We start from the raw sequence: 25,915 nt of genomic DNA on the forward strand, positions 1-25,915 counted from the left end.
TCGTTCAAAATGGGTTTAAAGGCTGATGTCAAGCTAAAGTTAAAGAGAAGTCTAAGTCAATACTGAAGGACAAAAATTCTTTGGAAGAATCTTTATTGTTTAGGTATTAAACTCGAATCAAAGTTCACATTAATCCAGAATTAGCTAAATCAGGCTTTAAACAACTGGGCCCTGTTAACTAACGATAGCGGCAACCCAATGACGTCATGAAATCCAAGATGGCCGCGCCCGGGAAATTTAAAAGCCAAAATAAGCGACAATCATATCTAATTTTAAGCACACTTGAATGTCATTTTCTACTTCTTAAACTAAACTTTCGAATTTAGACACTATTTCCAACAATTTACCGTCCATTTGTTTTCGGAGCAGAGTTCCCTTTAAACACACGCGGCTATTTAAATGACCAATCAAGATATCGAAAAATTCTCACATGAGTTTGTTGATTTATATTCTTTGCGATAAACAACACGCAGTTGTTTTGTTCCAACGACACCCTGCTTGGGTTAAAAGACGAGTGTACAAGTAAAGACGGGAATGAACAAGAGAGACACGCCTATTCACTAACAGTCATATTCAGCCAACGACCAGGCTCACCAAATGCGTTATTCACTTAGTTATAAATAACGGATCGCAAGGGACTTGGTAGGGAGGGGGGGATGTCTTCGTTTGCTGGGAATGTCGCGGGCTAAACCATGCAAAATTGACGGATATCCTCAGTAATGTGTCGATGGAACCTCTAAAGGAAGTTTGACTTTAAAGATATAATTCATCAAATCGGTTACTTTGTAGAAATTAACAAAGAGACGAAGTTCAGTTCGGAGCAGTAAAGCCTCTTATCCACTCTACAGCCGCCCCCTTTAACGTCAGCACAACTTTACACCCGCTACCTCACAAAACATGATGATGACGAATCAGTAATGATGACGATGATGACAGTCAGTCCGATAAAACAAAACATCAAAAACGATCGAGCTAACTACCATAACGAACTGCTAATGAGTCGCAATGTACACCTAGCAACCAACTGTAGAAAACTACAGCATGCACTACTCTGGTAAAGCTAAGGAAAGCTGAGGCATTACCGAGGCACAACTGCGGAAAACTGCAGCAGCTACAACTACCTTGGGGGTGCAGGGTGACCGCGGCCAGAGGAAAACAAAATAGCACACAACACTTAACGTCTTAATAACTTGTATTGCTGATAAAATTCACGTTACTGTGCATTTTGTCGTCTCACTTGAACTGACAAGCGTAAAAGAGCCTGCTTTTACTTGAAATATAAAATGTTCCTTAATGCATGTACAACACGCCAACATGGCTTACTCCCCGGGAACAGGGAAGACACGAGTAGAATGTTTTATACTAAGCTGGACTCGTAAAGATCCGGGTTACTAAGAATGTTACTCATACGGCTTCCGTTAACCTTTACCTTGCTCGATGCAACTTGTCTTTTAATGTTCGAATCATGGTTCAAAGATTGCGCTGATGCATTCTCCGAGTTTCGTGAATTCTCGAATGCGATTGACTCGGAGATTTCAGTTTCACTTTCATGGATTGGATTTAAGATTTCAATTCTTGTGTTACTCGGACATGTCAAGCTTTCCTTGCGTTCTTTGCTTCCGTCTCCATCACACTCCAGGGAATGACTCATGGACGCTGTGCTGCTGTTCACGCTATCAATCCCTGAGTCACCGACAAAAATTGCACGTGCTCGCTGACGGTTAAACACAGGAACGCCTGCAGGCCTACTTAAATTATCTCTTTGCTGTAACACGTCATGCCCATTGTAAATCACTTGTCTGTCTGTCCCTTCCAGTCGCGGTGAAGACTCGTCCTTACCGCGTCTGAGGTCTTGCCCTTTCGTTTGTTCAGACGACCGTCCGCCCGAGGAAGATCGAGAACGAATTGAACCGCTGCCAATTGGTTCAAATGAAGTTACCGAAAAATCACTCTGGGCATTGTTTTGAACGGAGGCGTCCCTAGCTGGAAGTCCTTTGCTGCTAGGGGACGCATTAATGGAAATGTTTCCAAAGGCACGCGGTTTGGCATCTTCGAATGTTCTTTGTCTGGACGACTCGTCCGGTGTCTGATGCCAACTGTCGGATAGGTTCGAATAGAGCCCATCGGAAGCCAGAGGGCCATTCATCAAATGCAGGTTTGGGCTGGAAATGGATTCAGCCTTTTGAAAGAAAGGTTCATGCCTGTCACCCTTGGAACGTGACTTCTCTTTGCGTGACATTTCAGAATCACTATTGGCTAAGTCCGTTCGCGGTACTTGGATGTACAAAGCACGTCCTTCACGCCTTTGAGCCAAACCTTTCGCAATGTCTGCATCACTAAGTGCCCTTTGTTCCTCGAAAGATCTGTAAGTATTCCGCATTACTGGATGACCACGACAGTTGCCTTGGGTTACAATCGGGGAAATAAAATTGTGAAATCCAATGGGCTGTCGAATGTTTCCAAGTGAAGCACGTGAAATGTGTTCAGTGTCTGAGGGAAATGCATATGTCCCGGTATTATTCAAGTACACGGAATCACTGTAAGGACGATGCATTACGACAGGCCTGACAATATCTCCAGTCCAATTTGGCAGAGAGTTAGGGCGGGGCAGTGTTGCTGGTGCCTGCAGTCGATCTCTGCCAACACCGCGAAGTTCGGGCCTCAATACCATTTGCTCCTCGCTTATCGAAGGTAAATTTAAATCCGAATTTGATGGTATCTGCATGTGAGGGGGTGCTGAGTGCCGACCAAAGGACTTGGCTTCGGTGTAATAAGGTGCACCGTGGCTGGACATTACAGCTGTAGGGTAAGCCTCTCCTCCTAAAGTGAGATATACTGGGTAGGTTTCACTTCGTGTCCTGGACAGCTCTGAAGTAAATGAATGTGGGTGATTAATTGAGATAACAGGTTGGTGAGCTTTTGGTGACAAGTTTCTTTCACTTATTAGCCTGTCTTCTTCATCGTAGTGGTATGAACTATTAACGTAACCATTTGGTAGAAAACCCAGCGATTTGGTTTTCTTGACGGAGTCCTTGCGTTCTGTTGTTATTGCAGGAATACAAGACTTTCTCCTCTTTTCTAGCTGCTTCCTTGGAACTCTTAGCTCGATTTCTCCGTTTATCTCACCCGATTGCTCAAGAAGAGGCGACAACGAAAAGAAATTATCTTCGTGTGAGCGACCCGACGATACTTTACGTTTTGCAATTGGCAAAGCTTGGCCTCCAGCGCATGGGTCTACCTGGACCACTTGATCTGACATGTCAAAAGTAAATACGGCTTTCTGTCGGACGAGCGGGGAGGATCCGCGGCGTTGTCGGTGAAGGTCGTTTATTGTCAAGGAGTCGTCGGACATTCTCGAACTGGAATCGTTACTTTCTATAGATACAGACCTCGGGGTCATTTTGGCGTTTTGGTAGGTGACTCGTAGTTTACCAGGGTTTAGTGGTGAAGGCTTGAAGGACATTTTGTCACCTACTCGGCTTTTAGCCATTCCAGATGTGCTTTTTCCAGCACGTTCATCAGTCACAATGCTGTCGCTTTTGCTGCCGGTCTCGCGTACTTCCGATATCATTTGACCTCTATCTAAAGCTGTTAGTTGTGAATTAAACTGAGACACCTTTTTAGGAGATGAAAACACACCATAATCGGTGCCGTTGCTGCTATCTTTCTTGTCACCGTTTGGCACCGCACTGGAGCTCCTTCTCTCTGTTGATGATGTGGCAGAAGCTCTACGCGATCCCGGATCGGTCTGAGCTGCCTGGGTCTTTTTGTTCTTTTTCAATGCTTTGTTTTGCCAATGTTTCGCGGTGAAACCAACTACATAGAGGCTGCCACGGCGCCCCATCCGTCCTCTTGGATTCAGCTTTGGTGAGTCTTGAGTCGAGTCTACCGAAACGGTGTGGGAAGATGAGGTACTTCTTTGTCGAGACTCAGGCAGGGTTTTCACCTCAGCTGAAGCACTCTCAGGATCGCTCTTGTTTACACCCAGTGAGGATGTTGCAGAGGACACCTCGTGGACTTGGCCAGAACTTTTACTAGTGGAATCAATCCCTGAAGGTGACGACTGTTGCAATTCGCTGTCCTTAGCTAATGTTGGCGAATTCTCTTTCTCGACTACAATTGCACACGAAGGGTTTCGTTCTCCCATTTCAATCTCGATTCTCTCGGCCTCGGGCACTGCCAATAAACTTGCGTTTCTCCTAGTCCACCCTGACATCCGGAGAGAGTTTCTTGGAGAGGGAGTGGTGACAACAGTATTCGGACTTTGAACTGATCGCCTCCCCACGGGACTGCTCCGGGGTGTAAAGCGGAAACTGGAGTGAGGTGATTGTCGTATTTTACTGCCACGGCGCGCGTCTTCTTCGGAATCGTCTTGACCTTGACCCTCGACTTTGTCCACCGTCTCTTTTGAAAGCTTTGGACTGCTCTGCGTCACGAACGATTGTGCGACTTTGAGCGCATTAGCTGCGCCAATGATCAGCGGTCTCTTCCTCTTGGGTAGCTTTAGCCTCGCTTTTGCGTGAGAGTAATAGAGTGAAAAGTTGCTGACAATCACAGGTACAGGAAGCGCGATCATGAGGACACCGCTGATCGCACAAAGCGAGCCAACAATCTTTCCTTCCCAGGATTCGGGAGCCATGTCTCCATAACCCAGGGTAGTCATGGTTACCACGGCCCACCAGAACGAGGCTGGAATAGTTGTGAATTTTGTGAAGGGTATGTCTTTTTCCGCATAGTATATGATACTTGAAAATATCACCACACCTATACTCAAGAAGAAGGCAAGAAGAAACAGCTCGCTACAGCTTGACTTCAATGTGTGACCCAGGATTTGGAGTCCGTAAGAATGCCGGGACAATTTAAAGATGCGAAATACACGAATAAGTCTGACAACACGCAGAACCACTATTGTCTTGATGTTCGATTCACTGATGAAAAGATCCAGGTAGAAAGGGACAATGGCTCCAAAGTCTATCCAGTTCATAGGTTTCTTAAAAAACTGCAATTTTCTTGGACAGAAAATTAGCCGAATGACAAACTCGAGCGTAAACCAAGCTACGCAGATAATATCGGTGATGTAAAGGGTTCGGAACTGAGCTGAGGATTTGTCTTGAAAATAAGGCATGCTCTCCAAGCAAAATACTATTACGGAAGTCAGAATAAGGATCAAAGTCGTGAATGCTATAACCTAAGGGAAAAAAGGAAAAGAAATTAGTACGACTTCAGGCTATTCTGGCACCAATAGACCTTAATCACTCGGCGGCCATGTTGAGTCTCAGGAGAATAAAAACCTTTGTTTTTGACAGCAAGCCTCGCACTGAATTCGCGTCTGGGCGAGGCTTGCCGTGCAAAAACAAAGCTTTTATTCTCCAGAGACTCAACATGGCTGCCGAGTGAGAAAGGTCTATAGGCCATTTGCGAGTTACATTGAACCTCATTATGAAAGCGAGGCTAAGTACAAAGTTTTTATCATGAAAATTAGTTTTCATTCATATGCAATCAAAAATAATTTTCATATGAAAAGCTTTGCACTTAGCCTCGCAGAAAGAGCCTAAGAATTAATAGCTTCCTTCCCAATACACAGACATTCATATAAAAACATATTATCCTAACGGACTAGCTTGGGAAAAGATAGAAAAAGCCAATTTAAAAAGAAAATATTTAATTTATTTCTTGTATGTTATTTGTTTGTTTGTTTTCTCAACCATTCGCCTTAGAGTTCAATTTGATGGGCTGCAAATTTGAAAGGCCGGTTCCAGTGATTTCTGTTCGGAAGAAAATTTGATTGCGAATAAGTAAAATAGCGTCCCTCCGTCTCGGGATTAATGTTCTTTAAGCTACCATATAGGCAGGACTGAGTGGAACCACTCGCCCACGGTTCAATGTTTTCACAGATTTCTCGTTCTCCAAATTTTTTGATTATGTTTCTAGGACTATAAAAATATGTATACGTAGTATATTTTTATGGTTCATATGTTTGTAAGTATATTTTTAAGTATAAAAAATAAAACACAATCTTTAACCTGTTTTGATGTCATTCTTTTATTTACCTTGTCATTTTTAAAGAGATTACCGTAACTATTAGTAGGTCCAGGTCATTCTTTAACGATTTTAATTTAATTTTTCGCTTTATATTGTAAGCTTTTTGAAAATTTTTAAAGATGTACCTTTTAAACTCGAGATCTGGCAAAGAAATTTTCTGTGTTTGTTGTTCTAAATCCTTTCTTTTTTGTCCTGTTTTTGTTTGTTTTTAAACGACTTACGTGGGTCTTATTTGTCAGAATAGAACAGCGCGCACTTGCCGCCTTCAGTGAGCACGTTCTATTCTCCCGCATTCATCCGCGTGCAGCTGGGAGTAGGATAAGAACACGAAATTTAAAAACAACTGAAAACAGCATGTTAGCCATCAACAACAAATACTGTATTTGTCCTCAATTATTTTTACATTTGACGAAAATTTGAGGAGAAAATTCGTCGGCTAGCATGAGATTTGCCATGATGGCAATGTTTCAGACGCATGTTAAAACAGCGCAGTTGGTTTTGTTCAGTAAATCGAAGTTTAATTGAATACCGAGTGATGATTACTTTGAGCGTACTAGGCAATAAATCACATATCTATTGAAATAGAAGAAAATAACGGGTTTGTAATCATCTCAGTATCCATCAAAGTACGAGTTTGATGTTTTTTAGAAAGAAAAGAAAAAAAAACCGCATTCACTCACAGCCGTGTTACGTTCGGAAAGACCATATTTTTCGAGCAGCGAATGTCATGTTCCCCTCGACACTTCATACGCAAAGCTGCGGACAAACCGTCTTTGCAGTCTATAAAGTAAGCGCTTCCTACATTTACTGGCCATTTCTACGAATTTTAACATTTGAATGGAGATAAGCAAATTTGTATGGAGGCGAGCAATTTTTGCCCATCTCTGTACACTTACAATCGTCGGCAAAATTCCCTGAAATTACGAACTATATCTTTGCTATTTTAAAAAAAGACTGAAACTTGGAAATTGAAATAATTTTAAGGAGTTCTTTAATTTTCAAAATAGAAAATTCAGTGATAAAGGTGTATTAAATTCGACGCGTTTTTGTATGATGTCCAATTATGAATCAAGCAATCCACCATGTACGGCCATTCAGGTTATTTCTTCGTGAGCCTACTACACCGAATGGTTTTCAGCTAACACACCAAACATTTCTTGGTTAACATGTCAGTCACCGCTACAGCTGTGCTGTTTGTCTAAGTAATAAATACATAGTATGTTTAGGTCTTCTTTCTCAAAAAGACCTCAAGTGCAAGCGTTTTTGAGTTTGACAACAGCATACAAAAAGCAATGTTTGCAGCTGATAGACTCAATATAAATACATGCTTTCAAAATATAATGTATGTATATTCTTTCTTTCTTGAATTAAATCAGATAAAACAAAATTTAATGATGTATTTTGCGATAACCATTTCTATTTGATCCACGTTTAGTCTAGCTCTGCAGTTCCTCGCATAATATAATTGGCGAAAAAGCCGCAAGTGGAAAGAATCATTTAGACATTCAGACTGATGTGGTTTACGCAATAAAATCGATTATTTGCCAGCTGCCGAGAAACAGATCTATACTTCGATATAGCACACTGGACGATCAAAACGCAGACACGGCCTCGATCGTTCATTCTATCAAGTTTTCAGTAAAAAGATGGCAGCAGGAAAATCCGCCTGTCATCTTACTGTTTATTGCCCGAGCGATTTATAAATCAAGCGCTGAAAACCGTTTTTCTAATAATAACAATTCCTCGCGTACGTGTCTGTGGCGTATTGTTCTCGCAAATAACTTCTCGCTTCCAAGAAATTAATATCTTCCACGTTCCCGTTCGAACTGACTGTATATTATGTGATTTGCTCAGTTCTGCCGTTTAGTTTAACCGGCCCAGCAGCTGAGACCTAAATGACGAGGAAACGCTTTCTACTTAGAGTACAATACATAAAACATTGAATTTTAGCAAAATCAACAACTCTTATAACACAGAGAACTTCAATGTGTTTGTTAGTACCTTTAACATTCACCTTTCACGGCTAATCTGCGGAATCTTTTTATTTGTTTTGCGCAGGGAAAAAAATAGTAATTAAAACGCGTTGGTAGACGTGAGCGATGTTAGTTTTGCTTATTGTTTTACTGATCTCTGCTAAATGCGGGCTGATTCATATTTTAATTCTTTGAAGACAAGGGCATTTCGACGAATTTGGTTTCACGACTTTTGGCGAGCAGAACATTTATTTGTTTTGCTATCCAGAGCGACAGAACACGCATGCGCTATCTATTGACGCTACAATTACAAAATTCGTTTATGAAAACTAAAATTAGTGATTTTCACGTGCATCGAAGTATAGATCTAAACTATAAAATTTCGCGGCCACTTTGGTAGGCATCGGAAACCTTTTCTTCTCTAGAAATGCAGCATTGGAGACATAACAAGGCAAGAGAAAAATTAACCGCTAGATGATGAAGCGGTCGATTTAATACGGTTTATTTACATCACTATATCCACTATTGTGTCAAACCTAGGCAATTTAACATAAATTTTCATTAACTCTGAATAAAACGCTCGCGAAGACGTAAGCGACGCGTTCATTTGGAAAAGTTCAAGATAAAACCGGACAAAATTTCAATTCGAAATTAATTTCCCTTTTGGGGTGTACTTGTGGTCGCCACCTGCCGAAGCTGGTTTGGCTGTTGCTAAAATTCGAGGTTTTACCGTTCACCATGCGGTCGCAAAATGATACCATGACTTTTTTGTCGATCAGTGTCTGATCCGTAAATTTTCACTAAAACCACAAAAAAATAAGTCGAAGTGCCCGCTCCTTTGACGATTCAACCTGAACAAAGTGTGTCCGTATACGGTTATTTGTTTGCGAGCGATTAACATTAAACAACAATCCGAAATTCGCGTTTTCAACTCCGCCACTCGCTGATGGAATAATAACAAAACAGCATTACTTCGCACATTTGGAAAAAATGACGAATATTTTACTTGTATCATCTGATAATTAATGAAATCGAAAGTGAAGCAAACGAATGTCGGGAAGATAATCAGCCGCTTTGAATATTCTACTTACACAAAGTTGCGCAAACGGAGCAATTTGTCAAACGTTTACGTATACCTTAAGCGTCTCTTAGAAACAAAAACAAAAATGACCTTGACTAGAAATATTTTTTTCGCATAAGATTGTAAGATTTGCGTTTTTGTTCTACAATATAATTTTTCTTTCCAGTGAGTAAAATGGCTGATGCCCAAGGCATCACATTGACGCGTCAAACAGAGGTTTCTATTTGTATGATTTGAGGATCCATGTAAAAATTAAACAATATTGACAATGGACATTCAAAATGAAGCGTAAACTAAAGCCATAGTTTTTTATACAAATTCACTTCGCCTACCTGTGCTATGCGAGACGAGTAGGGTTCCTCAAATGTGGTCCACACTTTTGGTTGATATTTCCTCCATAGAGATCGATTTCTGTTCCGTATGCTATCTGCCACCAGTCCATAAACTGTCATATCCATATCGGAGAGGCTATCCCGGTCTGAATCGTTCCCATCCAAAGTGTCCAGATTCGCTTGCGCTTCGCGATGTTTTTTATAGTTCAACCAGCAACACGATTCAACTTGAAGCTCGTCGATGCCCCAGAATGCAAGCTCTTCCTCAAAAAGCGGTCCGCAAACATCGTTTGGGCAATGCAGTTTGCCCGTGCGGTAAAAATTCAAGATTTGCGTGAACACTGTCGGGTGACGATCAAAAAAGTATTCGTTAGTGTTGGGGTCATACTCAGGGAGCTGTGTGTTGTTCTCGGAAATCCAGAACAGTCTCGTATCAGGAATGTTTTTCAGGGTACCAGTGTAGGTCTCGTGCCTGATTCCTCCAACATTTATAACAACTTTATCGCTAGCACGCGGATCAACCGGCGATGACAAGCGTATGTCCTTCAACGACATGTCTCTGATACACTACGCACTTGCTCTTTTCATCTTAGCGGTAAAACTCTTCTTCCTTCTGGAAACCCAGTCGCTGAATCACAGATACGCGAGTTATTCAGCACAAAAAGCTAGTTAGCATATCACTATAGTCGAACGCTTGCCATTATTGCCTGATAATAGCCGTTGGTATAGAGCGTCTTTTAATACCGTGTCTAATGGGATGGTTTGCCTCGGACACGTAGTTTTGTATGCTTGAAGTTCTAGTGCGAACTGTCAATAACACACACCATTAATTGCAGTGCGGTTTTCCAAAACGTGGGACTTACACAAAGTTTGGAGACCAATTCAGTTTTCTCCCACTAAACTGACTGAAATAACGCGAAGCCGTACACAACACAAGACAGAGCGGTCACGTACTGCGAGAAGCTGTTTCAAAACTACCGTAAAGTTCACCGTTTGCAATTTTTCGCGAACTCGCTGTTTTCCCCTGTGGTTTTCGTGAAATTATTTTTTTCTTCATCTACAATTTGAAAAATATTATAAACAAAGAGTGCGAGTGTTTTGCGCACGCGCTCTAGCGAGCCACCTGCCAATGTTGAGCAGGAAACCATTTGTATGCACTTTTTTTTTTGCTTTTTTGAATCATCAATAAAAATACGCTCGGTGGCAAATTTTCGTATTAAGTTCATTTTGCGATAACACAGCACACGGAACTCACCAAACAATGGCCCCATCACCGTGAAAGTGAAATACAATATTTTTGAGGAAAGGAAAGAATAGAAGTAATTTATTTTTCTACTTATCGACAATGCCTGAGGGTGAATGATGTCGGCGAAGGTTGGGCATAATGAGACGGTTTTTGTAAAAGAAGACGTCTTTTACGAATGCTGACAACCACCTACAGCAATTAGGCAACGCTTCCGATCCTGAGCCTTGTAACGCACTTGCGTAAGATTGGTTGATTTCTGCGCATGACCACAGCTGGCACAATCTGGAAGACTTTCAAGGGTTTTTTTTTTTCACAAGAGATCTGTTGAAGTTCAGATTAGCGACGCCAAATTCGATCTGAACGCGAGGTGAAAATAACCGTGCTATTTACCAAACAATGTTAACCGCAGTTTAATCATGAACAAAGCAAGGATTCTCCTCCTCCTTGTTCGATGTGAGAATAATCAAACAAATAAGTAATTACGCAATTTATTTAAATATTTTCTAATTAAGCTGGCGCCCCGGCGGGTGATCCAAATTAAATATTAAATCGAGTGCAAATAGTTCTTTCTGGAATTGAAGATGGAAAAAGAAAAAAAGTCTTGAAAAAGTTGGGAAGTAAGGATATAAGAAAGGAAAATTTTAGACAACAACCTGCCAAAACCAGGACTAAACTTGTTTCTTTTTTTTGGCAAGAAAATATATTCGATAAATCTATGACGACAAGCGAGTGAAAGGGACAAAACGTGATCGCATAATTGATCAGTCATTTACTTCTATGACGTCACAGTTCACTTGAATTTTCCAAATGCAATGTTCACTTTAAAATAATATCGCGTTTCAGGTGTCAGCCCAAGGTGGCAGGAACATTTTGGATGTAAATACTAAAAAATAAGGAACTGAATTATTAAACTTAAAAAAAAAAAAAAAAAAAAAATGAACAGTTCGCGGAGTAATAAATCAGCAGTGTTAAGTAGCAGGATTTCGCTGAACTGAAAATATTAAAACTACGCCGGACAAGTGTAGCGACGGATGCGATTGATCAAAAAGAAAAAAAAAATGGCAATTTCCGTGCGGGCTCGTTTTAGGAAGAGATTATTATATTTGGCCGGCAAAGAGGTTATCGGTGAGGCTTACGAACATCGCAGTTTGAACTTGGTACATTAGCGGTGTGGAAATTAAAAACGCATGAACCTGTACATTTGAAATATGACCCGACCTTATGGTTGATCCCAAAAAAGCGCACATTATATTACTCAGCGGGATCCGTTTTAACACAGGACTTAAAATGTCACTTATGTGACATCTGCAAGAAGCAATCACTTTTCTAATGGCTGAAGCCATTAGCTAAAACGTATGCGCCTTGGATAACGCGGCGCTAATCGTTCCCATTTAAGCTGTTGTCATGCCAACCCCCTAATCGTTTCTTACTATGACGATCGTACAGGCGAAAAATGATAACCTTTCTGTTTAAGCGAAGCCTTCGACCCCGTACACGGAAATTTCGTTTGGGCAAACCCATTCAGGATTTATGTGTTAAATGAGGTTTTATCCTGAGCAAATATTCTGACTAGATGCCTTATTAAAATCTAAACCTTGAAAGCCAAGGATATGAATTTTAGACAATTAGTATTAAAAGGTCAACAATTGAGGCGTATCAGAAAATACTCGAAATGATTTTCAGCATGGGTTTATACGATTGTCCATGACACAATTCACGGGGACTAAATCAACAGACAAGCTCTTTCATCCATTTTGAAATTTAGAAATGTGAGTGTGCTTCTTTTTGTTTGATTTGTTTGTTTTTTGTTGTTATTGTCCTTTGTTTTGTTTTTGGTTTGTTGTTGTTGTTTATTTCCTTTCTGTTTTTGGTTTTGTTTTGTATTTTGTCTGTGTGGTTGTTTTGGACGACCGAAAGCCGGAGAACGCGAAGGAAACCCTCGGGTAAAGTATGGGTACAAACAATAAACGCCACCCGCATATGACACCCACCAAGGGACTCGAAGACCGACCAGGGGGAGACTGCCGAGTGTTCCCACCACTGGACCATCGACATCTCCGCTTCCCAAACTTGACAGCGGATATATATATTAAAAAAAAAAAAAAAAACCGAGCTGGAAGAAAACTGAGAAAAAAAAAACCTGAAATAAACCAGTTTTATAAACTGGACGGCCCAGCCTGCTGCTCTTGTATGTTTTGCGTGCGTCTTTTCACGTCCCGGTGATCAAGTGCACCAATGAGCGTGCGCACTGCAAGGCTTCTGGAAACGAGGTGGTCCTTTCCAGACCCCTCGCTCCTTTGGTGGTTATCGTGAGGCTCTGCATTGGTCGGCAATTTGGCGTGAGAAGATATGTAGCGAAAAATGCGAGATATTTAATCAAACTAAAACACGATAACCAATATGATATCGGATATAAGGATCCGGTTAACTCAAACGCGATGGTAAATTAAATTTGATGAGTCGGTGGAAAATGAAAAGCGTAAGAGAAATGATATCAAAGATCATATACGTAGGCTATACGTAAACAGCGGATAAGTTTTGAACGTAACTTGAACAGTTACGCAAAGAAAGCTTGTAAAAAATTCGAGCTTGAACGGAATTCGAACCCAAACCTCTGCGATAAATACCGGTGAAGTGCTCTCTACCAACTGAGCTACAAGCAAACTGGAAGCTCGTCGTCTTGTGGCCGAGTTCGAATGTTGTTCAAGCCTTAATTTGTTCAGTCTTATTTTTTTAAGCTTTCTTTTCTTTTGGTCATTTTACGGCCAGGTTCAAATCCCATTGCGTCAATATCATTTTCAGCTTGTTCGTCATTGCACGTCATTCACTTCTAAGAAATCGAAAGAATGAAACTATGACCTCAAAGGTCTTGCTATCGTCAGATAAAAGTAAGGAAGGCTTGCTGCAGCTACCATCACATGGATGCGCTGAACCAATAGGAACTCAAGACAAACACATGCAGCCGGAATTACAGCCGGTGCATAGCGCGGGAAATCGTACGTCACTGAATTCATGACTGGTTTTCTTCAAACAAATATCCCGGCAGGTGTGATTTGTTAAAACGGGCTGAACGGATTAATCAACCGATAACGACTGGTTTCAGTGAAAAAATAATCCGCTTCTCAGTGCTTTGGTTTTGCTTAAATCCGGTCTATTGCTGGTTAACCAAAACTTTTACACCAGTTTAATAGTCCCACGCATTCCCCAGCATTTGACGTTACCATTTCTTTATTATTTTTAGCTTGCACGTCATTGCACACCATTCATTTCTGAGAAATCGCTTCCGAGAAGTTTGTCATTTGCTTGGGGTTACAATTGGTAGAGTTTTTAGCACCTGTTATGATTCCCAGACAATCAAGTAATGTTTAAAACACGAGGAGCAGTGTTCTATCGGGATTTAAAACCACGAGGCGCAGCCGAGTGGTTTTGGACCCGATAAAACACGTGCTGTGAGTTTTTTGAACAGCCTCAAAAACATTCCTGGAAAAGCGTGTGTCAACAGAGTTCATAACAATGATGCTTTTGTGAACGTTAGAAATTAGCAAACGAGAAAAACATTAAACACCGCATACTAATAAGGAGGAGGTTTTATCGGGTTTTAAAACCACTGCACGTGAAGTTTTATCGACCATTTGATAGGTCAATGGGCTTATGAGTTATTTATGAGTTTTTGAAGATTACTTTGGTTTTTGTATGCCACTCAACTGAAAAAAAAAAACTTTGAGATTAATTCTTAACGACGTTGTATCTCCATACAGCCAGTTCCTTTTTAAAATACTTAGCTTTGAAATTGTCGAATTCCGTTCTATCTGACGAAAAAATATCAGATCCCTTTAGACACTTTATGAATTTAAATCAAACAGCGTCTTAGTTAAGTTTTTAGTTATTTAAATTTTAATGAGTTAGGGCAAAATGTGTTCAGTTACTGTTTAGTTATTTCATAATTTTGTTATAGTTTGCAATATGTTATTTTGCTCAAAAATACTAGCGTGTTTGAGTTCCAGTTTAAATAAAGTTTGCGTATGGATGTATACACCGCTTTACATACATTTGTATATACACTCGATTGAAAAACTGTTGTTATTAAAAGGTATAAACCATGAACAATAAGACCCAGCAGCTTTCTGGGAAGCATTTGACCTGCAAGCTTATTTGCCTTAAAAGCGCTTGCCGATTATGTAGCTCAAAATTTACATGTTTCTCGTCGACAAAACGGTAAAAAAAACACGAAACAGGCGCAAGCTAAAAGTGATTTTCACGATGACGTTATTTTACTACCATAATCAGAATCCTCTTTGTTTCTCCTTTCTTATTAAAATTTTTAATCCCAGTAAGGTTTAGATAACAATACCCCCAATTTGCAAGAGAAAACAACAAACTGAAGGATTCTTGTAGTTGTAGTAAATGACCCATCTTGAAAATGGCCTATTATTCCATCAAGTTGCATCGTTTACGATTCACACTTGCAAGGGACAACGTTTCCGCAATCGAGTGTATACAAACCGAAGCAAACATGCAATTTCTCGTGAGGTTCATTCAAAAGCTGCTCTAGATCTGTTGGATGATTAAAGCATCTGGTTTGTTTTCACCCTGAACAAAAGCAACAGCAAGTGGCTGGATTCATTTTTTAGCGCTTGCCGTTAACTTACGTCTGCTTAGTGATAGCAAAACATCTCAATTTGGCGTTTTTTAAAACAACCTCTCTTCGGGTTGGCGTCATACGCCTGTCAATTGATTGAACACGTGCGCAGACTACAGAGATGGCTACAACGTCACATGAGGAGCCAAAACGAGCCTAAAACAAGCCCAAAATCGTCCAAAGGAAAAACTTGGGGACATTACATTTAGTTGACACTCAATCTTTGGCAGAGCACCGAACTACAAAGAGCGAGGTCGCAGTTCAGTGAATCTCGTCCGGACCAACAACTAACACTCTAGGTCTTAAAATAAACAGACAGGAAGATGGTGCCTTTCCCTTGATATCGGCAAATGGTTAGAACTTCACGGGGCTAGAATAACCACGTAGAAATGGCGGTCGCAGAAGCACCAAAGACTGAAGGCGTAACAACCCCTTGCTTGTGACCATCAGTGCCAGCAATGTGGTCGGCTTGGCACGATTCTTCGAAAGGCTTCTGAGTGAATGAGACCACAACTCCGTACAACAGCCAAACTGAGTCAGTGGGAATTTACCAAGTGATGGTAAAACACTTAAGCAATCTTCACATTGTATTCACATCGTTACACCATACTCTCCACAGAGAAGGCTGCTGCACACAGCAAACTGGCCGCTGTACAGACGTATAGACGAGGTCTACTACGATTCAGAAGTCGAACCTGGAGTTAGCGGACTGGCACGAGAGGGCTCCAGGCTTTCCTCGGACGGAGTCTTCCTGTGTTCTGTTAGCTGTTTCCGAGAGGTCAGGCGGAAGGTGAAGTTTCTATGGAAACACGCGAAATTACCGCGTTACCCTAGAAATTTAAGATGGCTCTGAATCTTTCCCTATATTTTTTTTTTTAACTTTACACAAACTTATCTGAACATGCTGATCACAGTTCCATAATAAAGAACGGGGGTCACAGAGCTCGTTTTTCAGTTATTGCCACTTAAAGCTAAAATAAGGCGTGCTTTAACAAGTTATACTGTTGCTATGGTAACATATTATGCCCAGAAAATGACAATGACTTATTTCCCAATAATCAGGCATTTGTTTCAATGATACCATTGTTGAGGTATCAACTGATAAAGAGTGGTAACATCGATCTGTCAAAGTATGAGAGGTAGAAAGTGCTGGAAATAGTTGTGAGCTACCTTAAATATTGAGCTGTTGTTTTGTTTCCCTTCGAAAGAAATTTTTTTTTTTTTTTTTTTTTGCGGGGGGGGGGGGGGGGATAGGAGCTATGCGGAAAACCAATGCAGCCCCCACTCACCTTAAAGTCAGTACAGTTGGGAGTAAGAGCCTTCCGGCCTCGGCGTGAAAAGTGCAAATCATTAGCTTACTAATCGGGTCAAATAATTCCCAGTAGCCCTGCACCTTTCAATAGCTCTATTTTCACTGGGCCCTGATAAACTGCAGCTGCAATGTTTTTTTTTTTTTTTTTTTTTTTTTTTTTTAAGGACTGGGAGCATTGTTCTGTTGTTCGTTCTTCTGTTCTCTCGACCAACCATGTAAGACGTTAAAAACGGTGCAAGTCGCCCAACTTTCCAGCTATAATTTTCACCCCTGAAACGTCCAACCCATTTAACGTGTTTGACATCCCTCGATTTATTTACCTTCACATTCTACTGGGATCATCGCATTTACTCATTTAGATCCATGTTTTAGTTTTTTTCCTTTGTTTTTATTCGATCTATTCCCTTCCAAAAAAAACACACAAACAAGACAACAACAAAAACAAAGCTGCACTCGCACAGTCACATGAAAACAAACGTGTTGTTATGTGGGGTCTAAATAAGATTAGGGATTTGAAATTTGACCTGGTGACCGTGGTTGGCCGGTAAAGTCCCCAAAAGAGTTCACATATGACGGTTGAACCCACTGAGGCTCTTAAATACAGCCACCACACTGATGATTATAAGGCCCGGTTCAAACGTTGAACTTCACATAAGACGAACTAAACTGAGCCAATTAAGTTTATGATAGGTTCGAGGTTTGACTCAATTGAGTTCGTCCGAGTCAATTTGGATCGACCAACACGTTCTATTCGTCTGATTCAGACGAATAGAAGATCGACTGCGGGACAAACGTCGATCTTTTCATGCGTCGAACTTAATGAATAAATCCCTCTGAAATCCCGCTGACCGAAAGATTCATTTTTTGCTGCTCTGAATTTGGTTCGACGAATTATGTTCGACGTTTGACCGAACGGTTGAGCTTTACCTATTTGGGTCGACACAAATTGCAGTTTAGTTCGTCTCATGTGAAGTTCAACGTTCGACCGGGGCCTAACACAACGTCTTGAAAATCAACAAAATACTGAAAGCGGAACCACACTATTAAGTGCAACTGGCTCCACTTCCCCCTCGCTGTTACAAGCGATAAATGCTATAAATAAAATTAAACAAGAAGACGACTCAGAAACGAGAAACCACTGTACCTCAATAGCCATCTTTTTTCTCCTCAGTTTGAAGGCGAGGTCAAAGGAATCTGGCACGTGACACACAAGAGAGTTTAATCGAGGCAGCTGAAGAACATGAAACAGACCTGGAAGGAACAAGTCATACAATAGGCTGTAAGTATATTGTACAACAAGAGATGAAAAGAGAACCTTGCAATATCGGCTTAGAGAAAACAACTTCTACTTTCGTCAACAATTTCTGTGTTATTTCCTTTCTCCATTGCCAAAATTCAATAGGCCATTTCCAAGTTGCTTTGAACCTCATTATGAAAGTGAGTCTAAGTGCAAAGTTTTTGTTATTTCAGTTAGTTTTGATTCATATGCAAACAAAACTAATTTTGGAAATAATGTGATGGAATATGTAAAGTCTGGTGAATAAAAGAGAATGATGTATTAATCAGTAAATGACACAGGCATACTCGAAAAAAGAAATTCGAGTGCTCCTATCAGGAGTCCAACCTAAGACCTTCCGATTACTGATTAGGATGCTCTACCACTGAGCTACAGGAGACTCGTGGAAGCTAAGGCCATTAAACTAGGTTCATGGGACAAACATCCTGCATACTGCAGGATCCTAGCAGTCTAGATTACTAGTTCGGATGCCCTACCACTGAGTTACAGGAGACTCGTGGGAGCTAAGGCCATTAAACTAGGTTGAATTCATGAGACAAACATCCTGCATACTGCAGGATCCTAGCAGTCTAGATTACCAGTTCGGATGCCCTACCACTGAGTTACAGGAGACTCGTGGGAGCTAAGGCCATTAAACTAGGTTGAATTCATGGGACAAACATTCTGCATACTGTAGAATCCTAGCAGTCTAGAAATCTAGAAGCATTGATGAAACCCAAAATAGTGGACCCACTACATCATCTTGTAAATTGACGACTCAAAAAAACATCACGACCGCAGAAATCCCGACTTGGTGACAGCATGCAATATCATTCAAAATTTATTTTAACCATACGCGGAACAGTCTGTTCTTTATTCAATCGTCTGGAAATTTTGACATCCTTCATCAGATAGGGGGTGCCACATCATTAAGTACTGTTTCACGGACTCACCTTTCGTTGTGTCACAGATAGACACAGAGAGTCACCGGTCTGTTGTTTAAGCATATTACTTGGTTTGTAATTTGTACTTATGGAATAATTGTAGCCATTTACCGTGATAGTCTTTGTAAACAGGGTTTGTTTCGTTTTCAGAGCCAACAAAAGACTCCAACTTCACAACTGTATCACATAGTCTCTCAACACGACGAGTCAAGGCTGGCTCCTGCAATGGAAAATAAAGGGATATTAACAAAACTGTGGATCTGTCCATACTGAGACTGTTTTCATTTGGACTAGGGTACATTTGAACAAACGACCAAAATAGTATTCCGTTCATTTTGCCCCTGATAGCAGAATAAAAGGAATAAAGTTTACTCAGAATAAGAGTAAGTGATCGTTTGAGAAGGTTTTCAGGGTTATGGAATAGGCGGATTTGTGTTGACTTGTTTTGGGAACTGGTATTGCAAGTCCCAAGACCCAAAAGGCGGAAAAGTAAAAGTAAAAGAGAAGCACAATTATGAGCGGAAAATGATACGTCGTGATGCAGGTGCAGTCACTGTTGCGAAAGCAGCCCAAGTGAATTGCTGGCTACATTTGCGATTTTTACCAGCCACATACACAGCAACAGGAAGGAAAAGAAAACAGATGAAAAACCTTGCATACAAAGGCAAGAAATTACCTGAAAGAGATGAGTAGGAACTGTTAAAAGACAAACAGCCAGGGCCGAACGCATTGCCGCGCGTAGCTGGAAAAGGAACCTGGTCAAAGAATGACTGATGTCGTTTGCAGCATGGTGTTCTTCACCCCAGAGTGGTGACCCAAGCCCATGAAGAACCACTCTGAGAATTGTTCGGTTTTCAAGCTAAAAAAATAAATAAATAGATAGATAAATAAATAAATAAATAAATAAATAAATAAATAAATAAATAAATAAATAAATAAATAAATAAATATATAAATAAGAAAAAACTCTTCATAGACTGCAAGTAATCACTTATTTAATTCGTTGCAATAACCCTGAAAAACGTTTCCAAAGCGCATTTTTAACTAAGCTTTCTATTATTTTTCCTGGAAGAAATGGCTTTAAAATCAAAGCAGCACCCGAGCCAGTTTAGTTCTGAGAGCTAAACGCGCTCTTGTTGAAATCATGAGGCCAAATTGATCCTACAGACTTGAAAGTGACACCAATCAGCCGACTGTTGGCCAACATCGGGGTAATGGGAGCTCTTCTTCACAATCATTAGGAATTGGAAGTTGGGCATAGGCATCGACATGGGGTTTACTAGTTTTAATAATGGCAACAATTCTTCCTTCCCTATATGTGCTTTCACTTAAAAAACGAAAGAAGTAGTGTATAAAACGGACCAATGAAGCGGTTCTTGAGATCTAATAGCGACTTTAAGAAACCACAACGGCAACGTCAACGAAAGGGTCGATTGAAAACATAAGTTCTCGTTACTTGAACTACTTCGCAATTATTCCCATTTTCTCAACTTGTATAATGTTGCCGAACTATCCAACAACAGAACAGGTGGGAACGGCGTTCAAGTTGAGACAGAGAAAGAAAACTTTACCGTTATGTGCTCGCATACTCTACAAAGCTAATTTGGTCATTTCACATTGTTGCATGCTTGGCGGAGTACGGCGAAGAAATGTACCAAAATTTATAACGCACGTACGGGGCCTTTATTTTTCACATTATATCCTATTGTTTTGTGACGTTCTCGTTGCTGTCGCCGAAGTAGCTTCTAAAACTCCCTAATGGCCTACTGGCAAAAGTGTGAGTTTCATCTGGTGTGGCACAAAAAGGGTTTTATAATAAGCTGACTAGACCTTCCTCAAGTCATCTTCTCCCACGAAAACGGACTTCAAGAAGGTCTATAAGCTGTCCGGCAATTTTTGAAGATTAGATGATGCCCTCTCTGTCACTACAACTGTACCCTGTTCAATCCTCGTACTGTTAACAGTAACTACATGAATTTGCCATGCTAAATAACCCATAAAGTACTTTGATGGCATTGAAATAACACTGTCTATTAATGTGGACTAAAACAAACTGTGAAAAGTGTGCCCATTCTTAGTTTTACATATTGAAGCCAGTATTTCCCTACCCCTTTATCTGATGTAGCAAATCCACCTTCCTCGATAGCAGACTTCACACGGGATATTAAGGCTTTGTAGACTGTGGTCTCGTGACCTGATCTGGTAAATCAAAATAAATCAGTCCATTAGCCCTTTCATTTCCAAGATGAACATCCATAATCTCTTCAATTATTTCCACCTCTTTCTTCAGGAGTTCACTGGGAGAATTTACAAGTTTAATCAACAAGGTATCAAGGTAGATGTTTGATGATCATTTCTTAAATTCTCATGACCTGTAGGTTTGATGAAGTTGTGATATGGTAAGGAGAAATTATATTCTGGTCACTTAAAGGGTTCAAATTATTTTGTAACAGCAGTATTTGTTTGCAGCAGTAACAGGGCCATACATATAACAGATAGCAGGGGGTGTTGGGGGGGGGGGGGGGGGGGCAGCTGTCCCCACAGGAAAACCGATTTTTTTTTTTTTTTTTTTTAACAGTGTTTGAGTTTGCTGAGCTAGGCTATATTGGTCTGAAATCACAAGAAAATCAACTAATTGATTGAAAAAGTCTCCCTTCAATGTGAATTCACTGTGTTTTGTTTTCTTTAAAGGTCTTAAAGGCAACTTTCTGTGCAAGGGTGAAAACAAAAACTTCCCCCTAGAAACCCTGTCTGTTTACGGAAGACCCCTGCCGCAGGGGTGTGTGGAGTTCCCCCCCCCCCCACCCACCCCAGACAAAAAAAAAATCCTAGGTAAGGCCCTGAGTAATGTCCTGTAAATGCTGAAATTTTACTTACTAACTTACAAAAGTTTACTTACCTTTTTTCCACAGGGCATTCAAGACACTTCATCATTTCACTGGTCACATTGATTGTTTGAACACAAACTGAGGAGAGTTTCTGTTCATTCATAACTTTCGTCAAGTCAAAGTAGTGTCCAAATTTAGCATAAGATGGCGAAGACTATAAGAAAGGAAACAAAATCAAGGAGCATTTACTTGAAAGGAAACTTCATCAATAGCAACCCTTCCCTGCTAGAGTTGGCTCATGAAATTTCATATAAGGGACAACAGAGACTCACCTCAAACTTTGGCTGATTTTGGTATCTCCACGCAATCTTCATTGACTGATCTGATGAGGGAGGTTTCTGTTCAGGCTCCTGTGCCTGGCTGCTTGATGGTTTACTTTCCTTGTCATCTGTTTGTTCAGGAAGATCCTGACAAAAAGAAACAAGGACAAATGTTTGTGCTGTCATGGTCAACACATGACAAGTTGGTGTCCTGTGATCAAGATGTGGAAGGAATGCTTCGAAGTTTAAGGTCAAGTTCATATAATAAAGTTTGAAGCACCAAGATTCAATTAAGGAAGTGATTATGGCAATGATTCTGTGAATTAAAGGTCCCTGGGACCTGCAATCTGGAGCAAAATCCCCCAATACCTCAATAGAGGTTTGTAATTCCCAGTTAACGAATTGGCCTTTTCCAAGGAACCAGGCAAATTGATCATCTGTGAACTCAACTTCATCAGGCTGTTTTTACCACATGTACAGTAGGTTGGCTTTTCCAGAAAAGAACATTTAAGTTAACTATATATCCTCCCCGGCAGGTACTCCAGCCCCTTCCTCTTGAGAACATCACTCGGCGTTCTTTTTTTTCATTATCTCATTCTTAGTTTATGAGAAAAATGAGGCCAAAGTATTGAGTCAGTTTTGTTTCATGTAAGCTGTGCAGAGAATTAATTAAGAAAAGAAAGCAATTACAGGCCCACCTTCACCCAAGAGTCATTGCGGTTGTTTGTCTTTGTTTTGAAATGCTGTATAATGTCCAAACGCGTGATCTCATTGGCTGTGCGAACTCAAGCGGTTCATGCGGGTTTCCTCTACGACTCGTGCTGGAGGGAAAGAAAATTCGTGATCGCTTATTGCTTTCTCACTCGACTCCCGCTAAAATAAAATGGGGGGATTTTCATATATGAAAACTGTTCCTCGGCGCGCAATACATCTTGGGTGAATGTGGGCCTTTAAGCCAACCAGCAGATCCTTTAAAGTGGAAAAAACCCAAGGCGAATGGTGTTCTTTGATTAAATTGACTCCCACATGCAAACATTCTGGTACTATTGAGCAAACTGAAAAATAAATAGGCCATTTCCGAATTGCTTTGAACGTTATTGTGAAAGTGAGGCTAAGTGCAAAGTTTTCTTTTTGAAAATTATAGTTTTCATTCATATGTTTTAATAAAAACAAAACTAATTCTCGTATGAAAAGCTTTGCACATAGCCTCGCTTTCATAATGAGATTTACAGCAACTCGGAAATGGTCTGTTCCACATAAGAAGGGTTTTTACTCTCACTGCCTTTCAAAATAATATAAAATGTAGATTTGGGGATTAATATCCTAAAATTTTGATGTCACAGTGCTACCAAGTTATTGAGACAAAGTTAATGTAAATGATTAAAACAATGATGATGATGATGATTAACGAGATAACGAGAAGGAGGAAGAGATCATCATCATCATTATCATCAGTTACCTTCAAAATACTACTTGGTTCAGGTTCGGCAGATGCCAAAAATAATGCATGGCCAGAAACAACTCCCTCAGCTAGAAAATACTTCGACAGTTGCCGTGCATAGGAACCATATGTATCTTCCCCTAAAAAAAAAAACAAATATAAATTAAGAATAAAAAACTGAAAACGAGCAAGTTACAAAATTAACAGGTAATATACACGCACTGATCAATCACGCCAATTTGGCCCAATATAAATTTGACAAAGAAAATCAGTGAGTGGTCGAAAATTGGCCCGATTTGAGAAAGATTTGTAAGAATTTGGAAAAAAATCATAAATTTGTAAAAATCTGTGGCATTGACTACTTTTTATTATCAGGCCAATTTTCACACAGCACTACACCACTGCATCAAAAAATAGGTTGGCCAAGAAATTTTAACATGTATTAAAATAATGGCCCATGTGATTGAACCTTAAGGTGACCGCACACAGTTTACGCAAGCTTGACAGGTTCATTTAGTTAACGATGCTAGTACGCGAGTGCTAGGGTTGTGGTAAGAAAATATGGCGTCGATAAAGCGATTCTTCAATTTTATTTCAAATGGATCACAAAGTTGAGTTTTGATCTTAAAATAATTCAGTTTCTCGTTTGTGAACCCTTTTTCTTTTATCACCAAACAAAGAAAGTGAGTTCACAAAGAGCTAAGCCTTTTTGCATGTTTTTCATCCTTGCTGTGAAAACCCATATTAAAAGCCATGCTACCACGAATGCGCATCTGACCAAAAAATTGCGACTGCTCGTTTTAGTGGAAATGAACTGTTTTCTTAGTTAATAGAAACAGCTCGTTATAATTTCATGAAATTTGAAGAAACGGTAGTTCTCTAAAAGCGTAATTCCTCTACAAACAAAAACCCAAATCTGACGGAGGGTATCTTCACAAAACATTAAAGTGCAAAACCAACATTTACAGAAGATATAGATCTCTTTGTCAAAATTACATGAAAGCAGCTTCACTATGGCAGTATTTTATGAGCTTTTCTGGATACAAAAAATGGAAAAAATCTAACAGCTACTTTTTGTGGACGGTTAATGGCTCACTGTGTTGCCATGGGAAGGGCATGTAGCTCAACTACAAGTATCAAAAATTTATTCTTTCTTAGTTAATCTTGCACCATGCTAATTTCAGGCACCCAGAAGTACATATTTTGCAAATAACCTTGATTATTAACAAGTGTATACTTCAAAACTGTGTTAGGCCACCTTAAAGTGTTCTATAAATCGGACCGATAAATTGGCACACATAAATTTGCCTTAGGTGATCCATACCCTACCATGGGTGATCCAAATGCAATTTCAACCCAGCCCTGGCACTTTGCATGAATCATGCAATGCTCTACCCTTCACCTCCTCCATACTCCATAATTGTCTCACTTATGTCCAGAAATGCACCTTACCTGCCCACCCATTATTTAAAATACAACTTTCTATATTTCTGATAGCAAAGCTTGATCCAATTTGTAATGGTCTGAATTTGGGTGCTTTATATAAGACAGACCTTTTTGTCTTTTTTCATATGACTTCATGTCTGACGGAATTATTTGTGTTTTAGTAAGAATTTAGGGTAGGGGAAGCCTTGTGATGTCTATGATACAGTTCATGGATCTCTTTAGCCTGCATTTTGGGCAAATCTCAACAAATTTTAAGAATTTTTCCTTTTTGCCCTTGGAATAATTTTGAGTCAAGCAACACAAGTCTAAATAAAAAGATATTAAACAAAGGCTTTTCTTGCACAACAAAAATTAATTGAAAATTAACAACTGGGCCTGAAAAAGCATTTCAATTTGAAATAAAAATCACATACCGACCATGAAAATGGTTCCTACAGCGATGCCTCCTCCTGTAAATTAAGTTTTTACAAAATTTAATAAAGTGTTCTAGTGTATTTAAAACTATGTCACAAATTAGGATTGTTGAAACAGTCCTGCCGTAGAACTGCTTTGTTTAACAGTAGGTAGCTCGATCTCGAGCCGGGAGTCTTGCTATTAGAATAATTTTATTGTGGCTTGATACTCTCTCAACTTTACTCCAAAAATAGGACGCTGTCTGTAGCTTGGCTATTTTTTCTGGCTGTTGAATTAAAACAGATCGCCTCTGTTTTCTGGGTTGCCAGTTGAAACACGGAGAATTAGAGAGCTTATCAAATAAATCTTCACGTCAGTAATAAACTCACCGATCACATTGTCCAAAGACGGCACTCCTGAAGATATTAGCAGCTGATTGTTGTGTAAGGAGGGTCTTGTACCTGGAGGATAAACTACACGACCACGGGTACCTTTCTTTTTGAAACTGGTCGCCATCTTTGATTTCTGCTATTTGGGTGTTTTATATGAAGTAGGATATTGCTGACGCTGACTGACGCGCGGGCGCAGAAAAATATGATCTGTTTTGTCTCGCTACGTAAAAGTAAGTAAGTAAGTAAGTTT

General features: G+C 40.1%; 2 protein-coding genes across 2 annotated transcripts; both read right to left on the minus strand.

Moving 5' to 3' along the window:
• Window positions 1-1,146: 1,146 nt before the first annotated feature.
• On the minus strand, window positions 1,147-11,454 carry LOC146482664 (uncharacterized). Its single transcript, XM_085107088.1, has 2 exons — window positions 9,429-11,454; window positions 1,147-5,188 (listed from the first exon to the last, which is right to left on the minus strand). Exons 1-2 carry the CDS (start codon window positions 9,981-9,983, stop codon window positions 1,358-1,360), a joined length of 4,386 nt encoding a protein of 1,461 aa, XP_084963214.1. The 5' UTR covers window positions 9,984-11,454; the 3' UTR covers window positions 1,147-1,357.
• A 2,430-nt stretch (window positions 11,455-13,884) lies between these two features.
• On the minus strand, window positions 13,885-25,886 carry LOC146482665 (elongator complex protein 4-like). The gene is made up of 10 exons (XM_085106923.1): window positions 25,663-25,886; window positions 25,294-25,329; window positions 23,453-23,574; window positions 22,006-22,140; window positions 21,745-21,887; window positions 20,954-21,044; window positions 19,522-19,704; window positions 18,957-19,065; window positions 17,770-17,876; window positions 13,885-16,112 (listed from the first exon to the last, which is right to left on the minus strand). The coding sequence occupies exons 1-10, from the start codon at window positions 25,787-25,789 to the stop codon at window positions 15,996-15,998; spliced, it is 1,170 nt and encodes a 389-aa protein (XP_084963049.1). The 5' UTR covers window positions 25,790-25,886; the 3' UTR covers window positions 13,885-15,995.
• Between the last annotated feature and the right edge of the window lie 29 nt (window positions 25,887-25,915).

The sequence above is a fragment of the Pavona decussata genome, unplaced genomic scaffold (assembly GCF_977016875.1).
Source record: "Pavona decussata unplaced genomic scaffold, jaPavDecu1.1 SCAFFOLD_45, whole genome shotgun sequence".
Taxonomy (NCBI): domain Eukaryota; kingdom Metazoa; phylum Cnidaria; class Anthozoa; order Scleractinia; family Agariciidae; genus Pavona; species Pavona decussata.